Source organism: Tursiops truncatus, chromosome 3, assembly GCF_011762595.2.
Source record: "Tursiops truncatus isolate mTurTru1 chromosome 3, mTurTru1.mat.Y, whole genome shotgun sequence".
Taxonomy (NCBI): Eukaryota; Metazoa; Chordata; class Mammalia; order Artiodactyla; family Delphinidae; genus Tursiops; species Tursiops truncatus.
The window spans coordinates 42,036,359-42,054,705 of NC_047036.1; the positions used below are offsets into that span (position 1 = coordinate 42,036,359).

The window sequence follows — 18,347 nt, forward strand, 5'->3', positions numbered from 1 at the left end:
CATTTATAACATGAATACTACTTATACAGATATTGAAAATGGTTAACTACAGAAATGAGTACTTTATGGCACACATACCTTGCTCTAAAAAGTGCTAAAAGCACAATTCCGAAACTCCCCAAACTGATATATACCTTTAATCTTAGGTGTGAAAAACTTTACCTCTAGAACACTTGTGGTGAGAAAGTTAAATCTGCAAAATCGAAACTCAGTCTTCACCCTCTTCTTCCTTCACCAATACAGTCACAATATTTCATCTGGGCTTCTTAAATCTAAGCCATTGAAATGACTAAGTTTTCTTCTTTTTTTCTATGTTTCCTAATAGCCGGGACTTACATGACTCCAGAGTGTAAGTATCTCCTATACCTACCACATGTGGGAATTAAATGATTTTCTAGTGATTGTATTGTTACATTATAAATGAAAATAATTTTTACTTCCATGTCGCTCTCTCTAAACTGTAATGTATTATACAGTTGTTCATCAGTAAAATTATAATAACTATTAGGTGACTGAAAGACTTTTTTTAATCTTTGAAAAATTATATAATGACTGTCAAAAGAAGAATTACATGAAATAATCTGCTTAGATCTTTTGCATTAAATCTTTTGGTTTTCTTTTGGAGGTTTCAACATGGAGATCATCGGTGGGAGAGAAGTGTCGCCTCATTCCAGGCCATTTATGGCTTCTGTGCAGTATGGCGGCAATCACATTTGCGGGGGCGTGCTAATCCATCCACAGTGGGTGCTGACGGCGGCCCACTGCCACTCTCGGTGAGTATTAGGCTTACTGTGTTTCCTCAAGTTGGCTAGAAAAGAAGCTCGCCTCTCCCAGGAGAGAATTTGATCTACCCTTAGCTTCTGTGATAACCGACCAACTGGTGGAGTTTATTTACCCTCTCACACATCCGCGATTCTGCCCCAAGTTCTCCTTTTCTGGGAGATCTAGGCAACCCAATAGACAAATTCAAGTCCTTCATGTAATGCCTGGGAACACAGCAACAGTTATGAAGCGGCAGTATTCCTGACCTTGTTAGGGGAAATCAGACAACCTGAGTTTGCACCCCACTTTACAAATGGGAAATAATAATAGTAGTATATAACTGCTTCATGGGGTTTTGAGGATTAAATAGTATCTATTTAAATATTTTAGCATGCTTAGCACCTAGTGAGCTGCAAATAAGTTGCAGCTTTTATTACTGTTATACGTATGAGGAGCCTGCTTTGCTAATAGACTTTTGAGACCCCTTACCTTAACTCCTCTGCTCAATGCCCACCGCACAGTTTGGGAATCACAGCTGTAAGGGGCAACAATCTAACTAGGTGAAAAAAAAAAAAAAGTATAGATGATTTACAAAGAAAAAGAGAGAGAGAGAGCTATTTTTTCTGGGATACGTAAAATGAAAGATTTTCTAAAGACGGACTATAACCTCTCATTCTATGATTCTCTTACTTCAGCTAAAAAAGTCCAAAACCCTTCTTGGGATGCCGCTACCATCACAAAAGGAAAAGCAATAGAAAATTAACTTGGCGTTTGTTGTTTTGTTTGTTTGTTTCGGCTTGGGGGGTGATTTGTTTGTTTGTTTGTTTGTTTGTTTTGCGGTGCGCGGGCCTCTCACTGTTGGGGCCTCTCCCGTTGCGGAGCACAGGCTCCGGATGCGCAGGCTCAGCGGCCGTGGCTCACGGGCCCAGCCGCTCTGCGGCATGTGGGATCTTCGCGGACCGGGGCACGAACCCGTGTCCCCTGCATCGGCAGGCGGACTCTCAACCACTGTGCCACCAGGGAAGCCCGGGGGCTGGTGTTTGTTTGTATGTTTCTTCCTTATGTTTCTTGCCTGAATAAGCTAAGAAAAGATGGGGCCTTCTCCTTTTCTTACAAATATGACAGCACTTCACTTAAGAACCTCTTAGCCATAATCATTTACTCTCTAGGCATCAGTTATATCTAAATGGAACAACTGAATTGACTTGCTTCCCATATTTTGGGGATTTTGCTTGGCTGCTCCATTTTAATGAGATTGTTTGAACAAAAATTAGAAATTCTGAAGCCTGCAAACTGTGAGAACTTCTGTTTTATTTCTAAATAGCAAGCCACTAATTTCCGATTTAACATGGCTACTTCATTTAAGCAGGGTTCTTGCTGTCACAGAAATCACCCTTGTGTCCTCATCAGTTCTGTCTTTTCTAGGGCACTTGTGCCCTGGGGACCAGCTAAGCAGAGGGTGACTATCAATAAATGTTCATTCAATTCAGAATATGCACATCTTCAGATATGCTTGTGGTTACACATTCAAATGGATTATAACCTCCCCAGACACAGAGCTTGATTTATTATAAATGCTGAACAAATGCTGGATAGAAAAAAGGAAATAAATTGGAGGGGAGGGGATTTTTTGGGTTTTGGTTGTTGCTAAGCTAAATGAACACTATGTGAAGTCCTTCACAAGCCATAAATTGCTATCCAAAGGTAAATAGTATTATTAAGTTGAATTTTAAATTTTGTCAAGTGAACTTGACTCAGTAGAAATAGATTCCCAAATTGAAAAATTGGGAAAAAGAGATCCTGGAATTAAAAAAAAAAAAAAAAAAAAAAAAAAAACTATTGCTAAATATTATTTTAAATGGCTGTAGTTTAAAGAACTGCAGAATATGTGGATCAGATTTCCTCTACAGGACACTTGGGTGTAAAAATGTAGGCAGATTGGTGCTTAGAAAAACATTAAGCTTTGTGAAATCCAAAATATTTATGAAATAGTTCAATGGTGGCTTCCCACAAATGGACTCCCAAGTATCCTACGAGAAAAGCTTACTAACTCCAGGCCCCTCTCTCAGCAAAATGGTGAAGGGGGCCAAATCTGGGGTGTTCCCTTCTCACTACCCATCCACACTAAGTTCCTCACTTAGTCTCTTGGCCCCTTTATTAGTTGCCATGCCAATTATAAAAGGAAACCAGTAAAAAATCCTCTTGTATAACATTTTCAGCATTTCAATTTATCAGAAGCAAAACTCTCACCAACTCTTGTCCACTATCTTCCCTAGTCTCCTCCAATGCCTTCTCCCACTGAACACTCCCCCATCCTTTCACCTGCCTAGCCAGTGAATAGATGGAACCTCCTCGCTCCCACCCAGCCCCTTCCACATGGCCTCACTCCATCCCAAATCACTCAAGGCTCCCAGAGTAGAATGGTTACCAATCCAGACCCCAGGTTCAAATAAAAGAAGCTTTAATCCCCCCTGCATTTGCATCCCAGAGCCTCCGCTTAATATTGGTGGGACTTTCTCAAGTTCGTCAATTTATCTGATCATCAATTCCCTCATCTGCAAAATGGGGATAATCATAATACCTCCTTCACAGGGCTGTTGTGAGGTTTAAATGAGGGAAAATATGTAAAATGCTTAGCACAAAACCTGGCACACTACAGTAACCTAATAAATGTCATCTAATGTTATATTAATATCTGTACCTTCCATGGTAATCACTGAGGAACAAATATCATGGTCCAGTCATGTTGATGGGATAAAACCATGACAGCCCATCTCTGACAGCCAGATAGTTCCCTCCTCTCTTAGGCAAGAGAGTTCCAAAAATAGGGACCCTACCTTCACTAACACACCCAGAGGAATGGGTCTAAGCAGAAACACTGCTCAGTGCCAAAGCAGAGTGGCAGAGGAAATAAGAGGCTTGAAGGGGCTTGGCACGGGGCTTATAGAGGCGCCATGCAGCCAGACACCTCCAGATGATTCTGACGCAGGTGGTCCAAAGACCACCTGTGGAGAAACACTGCGCTGTGCAAAAGAGACACTAGTATTGTCACTTCTCCTCAGTGGGAATTCATACCTGGATTTAGGTAAGGAGGTGGGATCCTAGAACTCAGGTAATTCCAGGTATCCTGTGGGCAGAAAAAAATTGACCTCTGTAGTACAGATTACAATTGAAGTATATCTAGAAATGGAAAGTTCAGAAAACATTCATGGTCTGCTTGGGTTGTTTTTGGTATTCATATGTCCCAGTGGAGACAAAAATAACTAAAACACTTCAAAGCCATTAACAAATCAAGGAAATTGGTAAAAGATGAAGGAAAAACAGACATTTTCTCAGCACCCTTCCCCTACTCAGAATTCATCTTCCACTTCCTGCATTTGTATCTCCCAGCCTTCCTGTGTTAGTTATTTATGGATGTATCCATCTTTTCTATTATATCAGTAATCCCAGGGATTTTATATCATCCTTCCCCTCCAAAGCTTTGGGTTTAGTGAGTACGCTGAATTTGGGTTTGAATCAATCCTGAGAAATCCAATCTACATCCTTTGAGAAATTTCATCCCCATCCTGATTTTGCAATAGACAATCTTTTCAACAAATAGAGCTGGAATTCCCAAAATAAACCAGAATAAACTCTTTTGGTAGAAACCAAAAAACGGTAATTCCCAGCAGTCACAGCCTTGCCATACGCAAACCCACCCCAGCATAGCCATATACTGGCTCCCCAAACCTAAAACAACCTCTTATTCCTTTTTCCGTATGTTTCTGTGCTCTTTTTAATTTTTATTAATCTTTATTCATATGTATATATGTGTGTTTATTGGGTATGTGTGCTTTTCTTGTAACCTGCCCTGACTCTTTTCCACATGACAATGAAATAGTTACATGTAAACAAATATAATTATTTTTATCACCTTCCTTGTTCCAAAAAAGGATTTGAAGTCGTTTCCTGAGAACACACATTAAAATGGGATATTTTTGTAGTGTGCAAATGGCTCCAAGGTGTTGTCAAGATCTCAAAAAAAAAATTTATATATTTCATAACTAGATGTAAATATAATTTTATTCAACATACAGTAAATCAGATCAACTGTTGAAATACTGGTACTAAAATTGTATATGACTAGAGATTTAAAAAAAAAAAAACTGTTGTTTCTTCATCTGACTCACCAGTTTTTATCCTCTAAATCTCCACAATGGAATTTTCAATGACTACTAACTCTAAAGTGTCTTAATTTCCAATGATTTTTCACCTTGAGGAAAGTTTTCCCTTCTTGTCTAAATCCTCTTTCTAACTGAGGGGACAGAACATATGAGTATAGTTGAAAGCCATCTAATGGACCTTACTTCTCCATATTGCCCTGAGATGAGGTTTAGACATACCAGATTAGCAAGTGTAGAGTTGTGCCTTTTTACCTTTTAGTTATTAAAACACTTAACATTGGGAAGATGAAAAATTTCTGGATATTGATGGTGGTGGTGATGGATGAACAGCAATGTGAATGTATTTAATGCCTCAGAACCATTTAAAAATGGTTAAAGTTATAAATTTCATGTTATGTATATTTTACCTCAATAAAAAAAACTTAACAATGGTGGATATAAATCACAACCCACAAACTCGAGAAATATAAGTTCCTTTATTTTTATATAAATTAACACAGCTTTATTGTAAACTTGATCTCAGTCACTTAGTATTTCACTCCTTTTTCCCCACAGTAGGGTACAAGTCCTAATATTCTTTTGCAAGGCTGGGGAATTGGAGTGGGATGGGTTTGGCCCTTGTTATCATCCATTCGTGATTGGGTCCACTGACACCTCTGTCACTCCACCTAATCCTACACAGGTTATCTTGGAGCTGGTCCTTATTCCTGTAGGTATATGGCCTCCTCCACCATTTCTACTCCTCACTGGAAGATTTGAGAATCATTCTGTGGTGTCTATCCTCTTTGCTTTTTTTAGGTTTGCCAAAGGCCAGTCTTCCAAAGTGGTTTTAGGAGCACACTCTCTCTCAAAGAATGAGGCCTCCAAACAAACATTTGAGATTAAAAGATTCATACGATTCCCAAGATTTACATCAGATCCTAAATCAAATGATATTATGCTGGTTGAGGTATGTAGCATTGCATTCCTTCAGTTTCTCCAACATTCTTATACAGCACAGTTCAGTTGTTAAATCATCTACACAAAAGGATGTTGTTGGCACTTTCCCCTTGTTCGAGGTGATTGTGACATATTTTATAAGGGCCCATTATACTCCATTTACTGCCTTGAGAGAAACAAGAAGTTATCACAGATGCATCTGGGCTGTGTTTATACAAGTTAAAACAGCTCTGATGCTCGCATCCGTGGGAGGAGAACACCCCAACAGGCCCAAGGATCCACGCTGCAAGCTTTTTCCCCAATGCTTTTCTCATTAGCAAATGAAAAATACAAGTCACTTATACAACAGAGCCAAGCAAGTGACTTTGGGGATATAGAAGTGAGTTACAACTTAGTCTAGACCATACTTAGTCTAGTCCAAACTTAGTCTAGACCATACTCAAGGGTCCTATCTAGCAGGAAATAGCCCAGCCCTCAAAGTCATGACCTATGGATGTTATTCCACAGCAAACCATCCAATGTGGAGCAAAGGCCAGTTTGCTAGAGACTGGGCAAAATTCCTGCTCTGTGTAAGCTCCCTCCCCAAGGATCACTGAGCTCTAAGGGAAATGAAGAGCATGTTCAGAAAAGCAACAACCACAAATGCAGCTGTGGGCTACCACCAAAGTAGATTCAAGAAGAGGGACGCCCTCCTAGCACAGAGGGACCACACATACATCACTCAGGCTAATAATACTACTGGGGACAAATGATAATTTATTCTCTTTTCAATCTGTCAGCTTCACACGGCCGCAAAACTCAACAAACATGTCCAACTGCTCCACCCAAGAGCCAAAAATGATATTAAAGCTGGAACAAAATGCCAGGTTATTGGCTGGGGAGCCACTGACCCAGAATTTTTAAGGCCCTCTGATACCCTGCGAGAAGTCACTGTTACTGTCATAAGTCGAAAAGTTTGCAACAGCCAAAGTTATTACAACCACGACCCTATTATAACTAAAAACATGGTATGTGCAGGAGATGCCAGAGGCCAGAAGGATTCCTGCCAGGTAAGAACCCCTCACTCAAACAGGCATTTCAGGCTGCTGAGCTACAGTCAGGCCCCACCTGCACACCCGCACCGAGGAGGAGAGGCGTGGAAAACATCGCATCACAACTCCAAAAAGTGCCCTCCGATCCTGCACAGTGTTCTCTTTGCTTTCTCATCTACCAATGCAAATGAGTCATAAGTACTTGCACAACACGTAGTAAGCACTCATTAAGTGTTTGTTAATCAGGATAGTTAACTATATCTGATAACTTTTACTGAGGGGTATTACTGCCCTTAGAAAGCCTACCAACTCTGAGGTCAGTAGTGGTGATTAGAAGATAACTTCTCAACCCCCCACCATCACCACCTTTAAACTAATAGGTCTTCTAAAACTCAAATGCAAAAAGCTCAAATGTATATTATGTGTTTCTTAAATAATGTTGACTAACTGCTAACTGACTAAAAGGAACAACAGTCATGCTTTTCAAAATCTTCTGTTTCCTGAGGTAGTAAAAAAAAAAATAGGTGATCATGTTTACAGGTGATGAAGGCTACCTAGCACAGATGGATTACTAATTTTTTTAAAAATACAATATAATATTCACATTATACTATATTAAGCATTATCAAGGGGAGGGTATGATGATGACAAAGATCATGTGTAACTGCGGTGCCCCAAGATCATCAACCCCCTCAGCCTCTATTTTCACAGCCAACCAAGCACAAAGTACTGCAGTTTTTGATGTGATTGGCAGCAGAGGCAAAGACTGCTCTTTAGATTTGAAAGCTAGCTCCTTATCTGAAACGCCAGGCTTCCCACTCTATCACCTTGTCACTTTCCTTGACAGAATTTTTGTTTATTGTTTTGTTGTCAGAGTGAGTCCTCAAGAATCAGATCATTGAGCAAGTATTTACTAAATGTTGGGTATGTGCAGAGCCCCACATTCAATCATATGATGATAGAAAAAAATAGAGAAGATAGAGTACCTGCCACCAAGACATTTACTTTAATACATTGCTCTTTTCTACCAGTCTCAATGGCAACTTGATTTCAAATCCATGAGCACCAAAATGGAATTCATAATTATCAAAATTTCTTTTATTTCCATGGGTTATTTCAAACTTTATGCCTACCCATTTCTTCGTGAATAAAGTTCAGCAGTCACTGATTACCAAAGGATGTAAATATACATAGTCTTAGACAGAGACAGGGACATGGACAAAGAGAGGCAGACAGACAAATGGACAGAACCATGGTCCTGGATGGAGACAGAGACACAGAGAATCTATACTGTGTCAGGGGCTGTATCAGGCACTCTGCAGGACACAAAGAAACCAAGGACCCAGTTAATAATCCTTTGAGTAACTAACAGCTGATGGTTGAAAAAGTTCAACAGCTACTTACCAAGCATCTTCCCGTTTTCTTCTTTCCAGGGTGACTCAGGGGGCCCCTTGATCTGCAAAGGTGCCTTCCATGCCCTAGTCTCTGGAGGTCGTAAATGTGGTGATGCCAAGAAACCTGGAATCTACATCCTATTAACCTGGAAATACCAGGCTTGGATCAAAAGCATCTTGGCCCCATCTCATGCAAACTAAGACGACACATGATTTTCTTAGCTCTACCAGTTGCTTGTTTTTGTTTTTGTTTCATAATATGTTCCACAGGCCAACTTATCTTCAGAGGTAGTTGAATATAGCTTAAGTGGAGCATAGTTAGGGTCCACTCCTGACCCATTAGGACTGATTTTGTTAAGGAATCAAGTTCTTTTTCACATGTACCACTGATGTATTTCTACTCTGCTGATCTTATTCTGAATAAAATTTCGAAGACTATCTGCTTGTCTTGTATGGAAATAAGATACAGGGAATGATATATCCCCCAACTCCACACACTCTCCCCCAAAAGGGTAAAAAGGTGATTAAACAAGACAGTAATGGCATCACCTTTAACTAGGTTTATGTTGTGATTTCTGCTGGATCACCCTAAGCTGTATTTTTAAAATAAGAAACACTAAATTCAAGCACCCTAACTCAAGTTAAGAAAAAATCATAAAAAAAAGAAAAGAAAAAATCATCAAGGTTTATACAAATATTTAGATAGCACTTATTATTTTTTTATGTCACATTTTGTTCCAAACAGGATTTAAAGCAAAATACAAAAATACCTGCAATAAAACAATACATGAAATTAAAAACAATTTTTCCTCAAAAAATTAATAAAAATACAATGTGATCCAGCAATTTCACTTCTGGATATTTGTCTGAAGAAAATGAAAACACTAACTCAAAAAGACATATGCACCCCCATGTTCATGCAGAACTATTTACAATAGCCAAGATATGGAAAACAACTTAAGTGTCTATTGATGAATGATGAATAAAGAAACTGGTGTATACACACACACACACACACACACACACACACACACACACACAGGAATATTATTCAACCATAAGAAAGAATGAAATCTTGCCATTTGCAAAAAACATAGATGGACCTCAAGGGCATTATGCTAAGTGAAATAAGTCAGACAGAGAAAGACAAATACCAAATGACCTCTCTTATATGTGGAGTCTTTAAGAAAAAAGAAAAAAGCTCTTAGATACAGAGAACAGATTAGATTGGTGGTTTCCAGAGGTGGGGGATGAGGAGTAAGAAAAATGGGTGAAGAGAGTCAAATGGTAAATAAATGAATAAATACATTTAATTAATTAAAATAAATAATAATTTGGTGAAGAAATTGAGGCAAGGAGGAAATGAGAGTAAGAGAGATTAGATGAAGATAGGAATGCTGTTAACACCCAAAGTGCCATAATTTTCTCCCTACACTTTTTTTTTTTTTGCAGTACGCGGGCCTCTCACTGTTATGGCCTCTCCCGTTGCAGAGCACAGGCTTCAGACGCGCAGGCTCAGCGGCCATGGCTCATGGGCCTAGCCGCTCCATGGCATGTGGGATCTTCCCGGACCGGGGCATGAACCCGTGACCCCCACATCGGCAGGCAGACTCTCAACCACTGCGCCACCAGGGAAGCCTTCTCCCTACACTTTTGCTAGAAGGAGCCATATTTGGCTCTATGTTTCATATGAGTCAATGCAAAAAGATCAACAGAATCAGTTACATGAATTACAGTATCCAGGAAATAAAAATAAACTATTTTCCCAGAAGTAGGGCCACTGGTGTTAGAACTAAAACTAAACAGAACTTTCTTCCGTGATCCTCTTAAGAAGGACACTGTGCCATGGTTCCTATGTCCCTACCAAAGGTATCAGGATCACCTGAGAAGACTGTTTGGAATATAGATTGTTCTGAGTCCTTGCCTAGAAATTCAGATTGAATAGGCTTGAGGTGGGCCTGGAAACCTGCATTGTTTAAAAGCAATACAGTTGATTCTGATAAACACTCAAATCCAAAAGCCACTGATAATGAACATCCTTAATAACATATTACAAAAAAGAACAGTAAGTTCTTGGCATTGTTTTTTATAAATCCTTCAGTGTGAACTGACAACAGAAGACCAAAGTGCAATTCAGTAGGGGCACTTTAGGGTCTCAGCTGTCCTTGACTGTGGTGGTCCAGTGATTAGATTGGTAACTCTTTCTAATTTGAGTGGGTGGTGGTGGAGGACAGTAGCATCATTTCAGGCTTCTCCTTCAATGGTCAGAAACCAAAAGGTTCATCTCAGCCTTTATATTTAATTTGGGTTTCAGGAGAAAAATACCACTTATTTCCAAGTACCACCATTGAGTTTTGTTACATTCATATAGAAAAGGATTCTTTTATGTTTGTTTGTTTGTTTGTTGTCATGGCTTTTAGAAACCATTAACCAGCACTATTCTACTATGAATACTTAGCCAAATGGAAGCACTGCATTAAAAAGCAACCTAATTAAAAGTATAGAACTGCTTTGAGAATAAAGTAATAAAAAATTTCTAAATATTCCATTTTGTGTCATTTTGATTCATTAAAAATATACTGATTATGACCGAGAAATCCAAGACTATACTTCATAAGAAAAAAAGGGGTGGAGGAATTGTAGAAACTCTGGACTCACCATTAAAAAAATAATTATCTCATCTAAATTTCAAATCCATGGAACATATTGTTGCAAGTCTCTTTAATGTAACAAAAGGACTGTTGAGATTTCTTCGGATTGCAGTTGGTGAGTATCCTGAAAATTTGTCACTAAAACCTGAGAGCTGTGTTTTGATTTTAGGCTCCATGCTGTTCACATCCAATAGTCCAACCAGATCAGATTGCCAAAGAGGAAGCTTCTGTCAACAGCTATGGAAGGTCTGGTGACTCTGAAACTGGAAAATAAACAGTTTATTTTGAAAAGCAGCTGATGATGGAGGCTGCAATTGAACAGTATCCCTGATCCTTTCAGGGAAGTACTATTTTATTAAGCATACCAAAATCTTTCCAAAATAGCCTAAAATAATATAGCATTTTAGTTTGGGGAGTTCTGTCTTTGAGAGCTTATTTGATTCCATCTGTGGCCTCAAAGACAAGTTGAGAGTCAAAAATGAGGCAAATAAACAGACTTTAAAACTGCTCCTATACTTCAATTTAAATTTTTTTAATTAAAAGAAAATTTTTTTAACTGCTCCAAGGTTTTAGGGGAACTGTTGTCATTCTGAATTATCCCACCTCCTCCCTTCTTCATGACTGTAGACAGAGCATATTTTCCTTCCTCACAGACACAGAAAAAGGCTTCATGTTTCACGTCCATCCAGTTTTAATAAAAAGTGACAGCACTAAAAACAATTAGGTCCAAATATAATGCCTGAAACAGATCAATATTAATTCAGGTGAGCAACTAAACCAGCCTAGAACTAGGTAGCAGAGTTAGTCTCTCTTGTAGTTTTTACACAAAATAAATCCCAGCTCACCCTGAAATGATTAGAACTACAGTGCTTCAGAGCTTGATTGTTTCAGAAAGTATCTCACTAAAGAACTGCTCTCAATCAATCAGGGCCCCTCTTCCTCTTTGACTAAGCTCTCAGTTTGGGAAAGGACACACACGTGATGAGGGAGAAAGCAGACTGTCCAAGCACAATGTACTCAGATCTCTCAAAAAGCTTACACTTCCACAAGATTACTGAGACACCACAAGATTACTGAGACACACATGAAAGCTGCCCATACGTTGTCTTAAGAGTTCTTTGAGTACCAAGTCATGCTGGCTGAACAGTTGGGTTCCTCGAGTCTTGGATGATTCAACCCTGGTTTCAGGTTTTCACACACTGACTTCCTGTTTACAAATGTTAACTTCTTCAGTCTTTTTGCTAAGTCATATCAGTCAACTCCAGACTTACAAACCGTCCTCATCACCTTTTATCCTCTACCATGAAAGCGTCATGTTCATTTTGTGGTTTTAACCATAAATGTCTATATAACAGCTTATTAGAGGCAGCCTATGGGGCTTATACTGAGGCATCTCCTGAGAACTTAGAAGTAAGTAGAATTAAACTGCCCTCTGAGAGTTAAAATTTAAACTCCATACATATTGGGGTAGAGACAGTGAAGTTCCCAAGCTTACAAGATAGGCTGTAATCTGCTTGAAAGTTAACAACTCTGAAGAGTGTCCCAGTCAGAAGGGGAGGAGGACATCCGTGGATACAGGGAAGAGGAGACAACACAGGCAGAGGTCTAACAAGAGCTGACGGGGAAAGAGGGGAAGTGAGCCCTTCAACCTGCCTTCTGATCCCACAGCAAGCCCATCCTGCCTTTAGCCTGATTCCCTTAGACATTCAGAGGAGTTATCTGGTCTTTTTCTAATTCCACGCTCACCAAGCAATCCTCGGTGAGCATTTTGCTCCCCCTGACAGTTACTTCTCATTGCAAAATAATAAACGTTTTGCTTCTCTACATCTATGATTTTTTTTCTTTACCTTTAAGTTGGGGTAATTTGAATTTCTCTTTAAGACTCAAATCTACTCTAGTGTGCTAAAAAAAAAATCAAGTTTCAATCTCTACAGTAATGAAGGTCAACTCTGAACCTTGATAAATTCAGCAACATGATGAATTTTAACTACCACATGAGACTTTTAAACAGATCAACAACCTACTTTTCTCCTAAAGAGTACTCTGCCATCCCTGCTCTGGTCACGGGCATAAAATGTGCTCATATCTGGAGTATTTATACATGCATATCCCCATTGGTACTCTGATCATCCAATAACTCCAAGAAGTATTATGGGTTTTTTAGCTGTGTTTTATCTGTTTCCTTCATAGCAGGGCCTGCTGGTTTGCTACTCAACAGCCATCTCTGTCTTCCCTGTTAACAAAACTCACATTTTATTTGGAGTCACAAATGTACACAGCTAAAAGATGGTCTTTTCCAGCCTCTCTCACTGCTAGTAATGGTCAAGGAGATGTAAGTGAAAATCATTGGCTGGGAGCTTCCAAGAAGTTCCTTTATTTTTTTTTATTTAAATTTTTTAAAATTGAAGTATAGTTGGTTTACAATTTGTGTTAGTTTCAGGTGTACAGCAAAGTGATTGAGCTATACATACATACGTGCATGCGGTCACACACACACACATATATATAGATTCTTTTCCATTATAGGTTATTACAAGACACTGAATATAGTTCCCTGTGTTATACAGTAGGTCCTTGTTATCTATTTTATATATCGCAGTGTGTAACTGTTAATCCCAAACTACTAATTTATCCCTCCCTCCCTTTCCCCTTTGATTACCATAAGTTTATTTTCTGTGTCTGTGAGTTCATTTCTGGTTTGTAAAAAAGTTCATTTGTATCATTTTTTTTAGATTCCAAATATAAGTGATATCATATGATATTTGTCTTTCTCTGTCTGACTTACTTCACTTAATATGATCATCTTTCGATCCATCCATGTTGCTGCAAATGGCATTGTTTCATTCTTTTTTATGGCTGAGTAATATTCCATTGTATATATATATATACCAGATCTTCTTTATCCATTCATCTGTTGATGGACATTTAGGTTGCTTCCATGTCTTGGCTATTGTAAATAGTGCTGCTATGAACATTGGGGTGCCCGTATCTTTTCAAATTAGAGTTTTTGTCTTTTCTGGATATATGCCCAGGAGTAGAATTGCTCAATCATATGGTAAGTCTAGTTTTTTGAGGAACCTCCATACTGTTCTTCATAGTGGCTGCACCAATTTACAATCCCACCAATAGTGTAGGGGTGTTCCTTTTTCTCCACACCCTCTCTAACATTTATTAACTGTAGACATTTTAATGATGGTCATTCTGGCTTGTGTGAGGTAATACCTCATTGTGGTTTTGATTTGCATTTCTCTAATAATTACTGATTAGGAGCATCATGTGCCTGTTGGCCATCTTTATGTCTTCTTTGGAGAAAGGTCTGTTTAGGTCTCCTGCCCATTTTTTGATTGGTTTGGGGTTTTTTTGATATTAAGCTGTATGTTTATTTTGGAAATTAATCCCTTGTCGATAGCATTGTTTGCATATATTTTCTCCCATTCTGTAGGTTGTCTTTTCATTTTGTTTATGATTTCCTTTGCTGTGCAGAAGCTTTTCCATCCAAAACCCACGGGACACCACAAAAGCAGTTCTAAGTGGGAAGTTTATAGTGAGAGAAGCTTACTTCAGGAAGCAAGAAAAATCTCAAATAAACAACCCAAACTTACACCTAAAGCAGCTAGAGAAAGAACAAACAAAACCCAAAGTTAGTAGAAGGATAGAAATCATGAAGATCAGAGCAGAAATAAATGAAATAGAGACTAAAAAAAAATACAAAAGATCAATGAAACTAAAACCTGGTTCTTAGAAGAGATAAACAAAATTGATAAACTTTTAGCCAGGAAGTTCCTTTAAAGAGAGCTGATTCAGCAGGAAGGAGTGCCCTTTTCCCCTTCCTCCTTCCTACTGTCTGGATTGTAGATGTGATGGCTAGAACTCCAGCAAAAATGCTGGAACCATGTGGCAAACTTGAATAGAAGCCAAGTGTTAGTGACAATGAAGCAGAGGGGAATCTCTATACTAATCCTGTACTCTTACCTGAGAACTTCTTTTATATGAAAGAAAACAAACATTTATATGTTTAATCCATTATTATTCGGAACTTTCTGTTATATACAACCCTGCCTAATCCTAATAGATAAAATCAGAAATCTAAAATTTCTATCCCTCATATATGCTCCAAACAATGGCAAGCATATGTCTTTATGCCCTTATGCCCAGATCCTCCAAAATCCAAAATGGTTTTAGCTTTCTACCAGGCCCTATTTAAATAAGAATTGATTCAGAAAAGTAACCTTTAAATGTTATAATCAATAAATCACTTCCTTCTCATTGTTTCATCCTGTGGCTTAACATGGAGAAAATGCCCTCACTTAACTTGAAAAGATATTTTTATCTTAACCACATACTGCTGCATGGCAAACATTCTTGTTCCTGTTATAAAAATAATACATGGTACTCAGTAGCCTGTAACACTATTTTCTCCTTTTGTGTATATTTTGTAAGTGGATCTTGTAGAACTGTTTTTTGTAAAGCTCCATGAAAATAATGTTCTCTGGCACTTGAGGTTATTATTTGTTTTACTATTTCACAATCATTTGAAATAATATAGCAGCTTTTCCATCCAAACTACAAAAGCAATTCCATTGGAAGAACGTTGGATATAGTAATACCCTGAATATTAGCAATGTTGTAGAAAACCAAAGCAGACCCACATGTGGTCAGACCAGTCAACAGTGCAAAAAGTGACCACATTAACAACCAATCCAGATAGACTTCTGAGTCCTCACTATTGAGCATCCAGAGAGATTCCCTCATTCATTCATTCATTCATTCATTCATATAACAAGCACTTATCAAGCACCTCTATTTACTGAGCTGGTCCCTGGAAATACCAAGAAGAAAAGACAATTCCTGCCCTATAGGAACCCATGGACTAGCGAGCAAATATGAACATGTAAATACACAAATATATTATGCTCCAAAAATTATTATAAAGGTGACATGCATAGAATAGTCATAATGGAGACAGGTACAAAACAACTTTAAGACAAAAGTTGTTCTAATGGAAACAGGAACATGGGAACAGAAAGCTAAGTCAAGTGCGGGTCATTCAGAATCCTTGCAGGACAATTTGTTCTAACACTCTTGTCCTGTACAGATGAGGCCTGATTCACTAGTATTTTGTCAACAATTTCCCAAGGTAGATCACCAGATCTGTACTACCCACCTCCGACCAGATAAAAAGAACAAACGCTACAGGAATTTCTGTAGTAAAGTCATGTCAATGAAAATAAAGGTGAACTCATTTGCTCTTTTTGAGAACTCAGCTCTCTCAGGACCTAACCTAACCGTAGAGACATCTAAGACTAAGCAGTGTGAGCCGATACATCTCTGGAAGAAACGTTCCATTTCAGCAAGAGATGATTCAGCTTGCCCTGTCAGTCAGGAATGATTATTTATCTGCCCTTTTAGAAGCTTCCATGACCAGGGAACAGAAGAAACATTTGTGAACCCCAACTTGACATGGAAATTCTAGGATAGAACCATCACAAACTTTAGCCTTGCCTGCAACCTCTGTTCTCTTAATCATTAAAAAAAACCAACCAACAAACAAAAACAAACAAAAACCAACTCAACAAAACAACATTAAAACAGAAGTGGGCTAATATATTGATTTCCATGGGCCACTGCCTTGCTTTGCCAAGCAAGGGACTGGTATACCTCATAGTGTGATCTAACCACATTAACCTGCACAGAATACAGGTCTGGGTTTGTTGAACTCAGTTGTAGTTAGACGAGGTCTCCATTCTCTTTCCAAGTGTTCTTACCTTTACATCTGTGTAGTCGAAAGTATTATACCTCAAATTAACTGTCTGACTCTTAATTAAGAAAAGCATATTTCACAAATTATTTTAGAAAGAAACAGTATAATCACAGAAATCTTATTAGAATTTAAGCTGTAGAATTCACTATACCACTAGCTCCATAAGAGCTGGGACCCAGATCTGTTTTGATCACCACTGTATAGCCAGAACTTACCATAGGACCTGGCATGTGGTGGTTGCTTAATAAAAAGTTGTAAATAGAGGAATGAGTGGGTGGATGAATGGATGGATAAATGGAAGAATTTATTATATTGATGGATGATTGATTGAAAAAATGAATGATGAATTAATAAATCTCTACTTCCGGAACCATTTAAGAATATAATTATCATATGCTTGAAGTCATTTTAAAAATTTTTTATAAAGGCAAGGGGTAAAATGGTACTGGGAGTAAAGTAGGTGACTTAGAAAGTTCCATGATTATTTGATAATTCTTGGAGCACTGTGGTAAAAAAAATACTATATAAACATTGAATATTATTATTAATTTGAAATTTCACTGAGCTATTCTTTATATAAGACTTGGTATGCACTGTCCTTACTTTGTAAGAAGGGAAAATAGGTTATAAAAATAATTAGTATTCCTGGCCTGAAAGAGATTACTTTCAAAGTTACTTGTTTTGGCCTTGTCATCATTGTCTAAATACCACTTAGCTTTTAGCAATATTGAAATTTAAGTGGTAAATTATTTCATTAATTTTCATAAGATGCATGTTCTCTTCAGTTCATCATATACTTAAAGGATTTAGAAATGTTAATATTTTCCAATTCTGTATAAAACTATACTTTCAAAGGAGCCTGATGAACTTGATGTAATCATTATAGTACCATCTGGGTCAGTAAGTCTGAGAATGGATACAACCTGCAAATCTTATTGATGGTGGTATTGATGCAAGAGAGGTCAAATAACTTGCCTCCAGCCCAAACCTGAATAACCTGATTTCATTTAGGAATTGGTTGTCAAAGAAGGTTGAAGTCCTGAGCTCTACAGAGAAGTGGTTTTTTGACATTTTTCCCCTTCCCAAGTGTCATTCTATGTGGCTCACTTATATCAGGAGGGTTCTGTGATACTATTAATTCTGAATACCTATTCCTTACTTACCCCAGGGAGATTGCCATAGAAATATTAGTAGGTACATCAGAAAAATAGCCCCTAAATTTGGAGGTAAGAATTGCAGTTGGAGATGTGGAGAATAGAGAGAGGCAGAAAGAACAAGAGGCATGGGGGAACCCAACCAAATACTCGAAGTCTGCTATCTTGGTTTGGGCTTCCGCCAAAGCAGATCCTGCAATATAGATTTCAATGTGAGATATTGTGGTTTATAAGAAATATATATTTGGTCACTCAGATGACCAAGATATATTTCTCATATATGTTTGGTCTTTGTCCATGGTTCCTGGCTCACAGCTCCCCAAAGCCTTGGAATTTCCTGAGTGATAAGAGCAATGGGAGCATCCTTTTTTTTTATAATATTTGGTTTCCTGTCTTCAGTTCCTGAAATTGCTTCAGAGCCATAAAGCTGAAATGGGTGTCTTGTTACTCATAACAAGCCCCTTTCCACCACAACTGAGTTTATGTTAATGA

At 38.2% G+C, this 18,347-nt stretch overlaps 1 protein-coding gene across 1 annotated transcript; it reads left to right on the forward strand.

Moving 5' to 3' along the window:
- Positions 1 to 213: 213 nt before the first annotated feature.
- On the forward strand, positions 214 to 8,727 carry GZMK (granzyme K). The gene is made up of 5 exons (XM_033852860.1): positions 214 to 349; positions 626 to 773; positions 5,724 to 5,874; positions 6,644 to 6,913; positions 8,329 to 8,727. The coding sequence occupies exons 1-5, from the start codon at positions 286 to 288 to the stop codon at positions 8,488 to 8,490; spliced, it is 795 nt and encodes a 264-aa protein (XP_033708751.1). The 5' UTR covers positions 214 to 285; the 3' UTR covers positions 8,491 to 8,727.
- Positions 8,728 to 18,347: the final 9,620 nt, after the last annotated feature.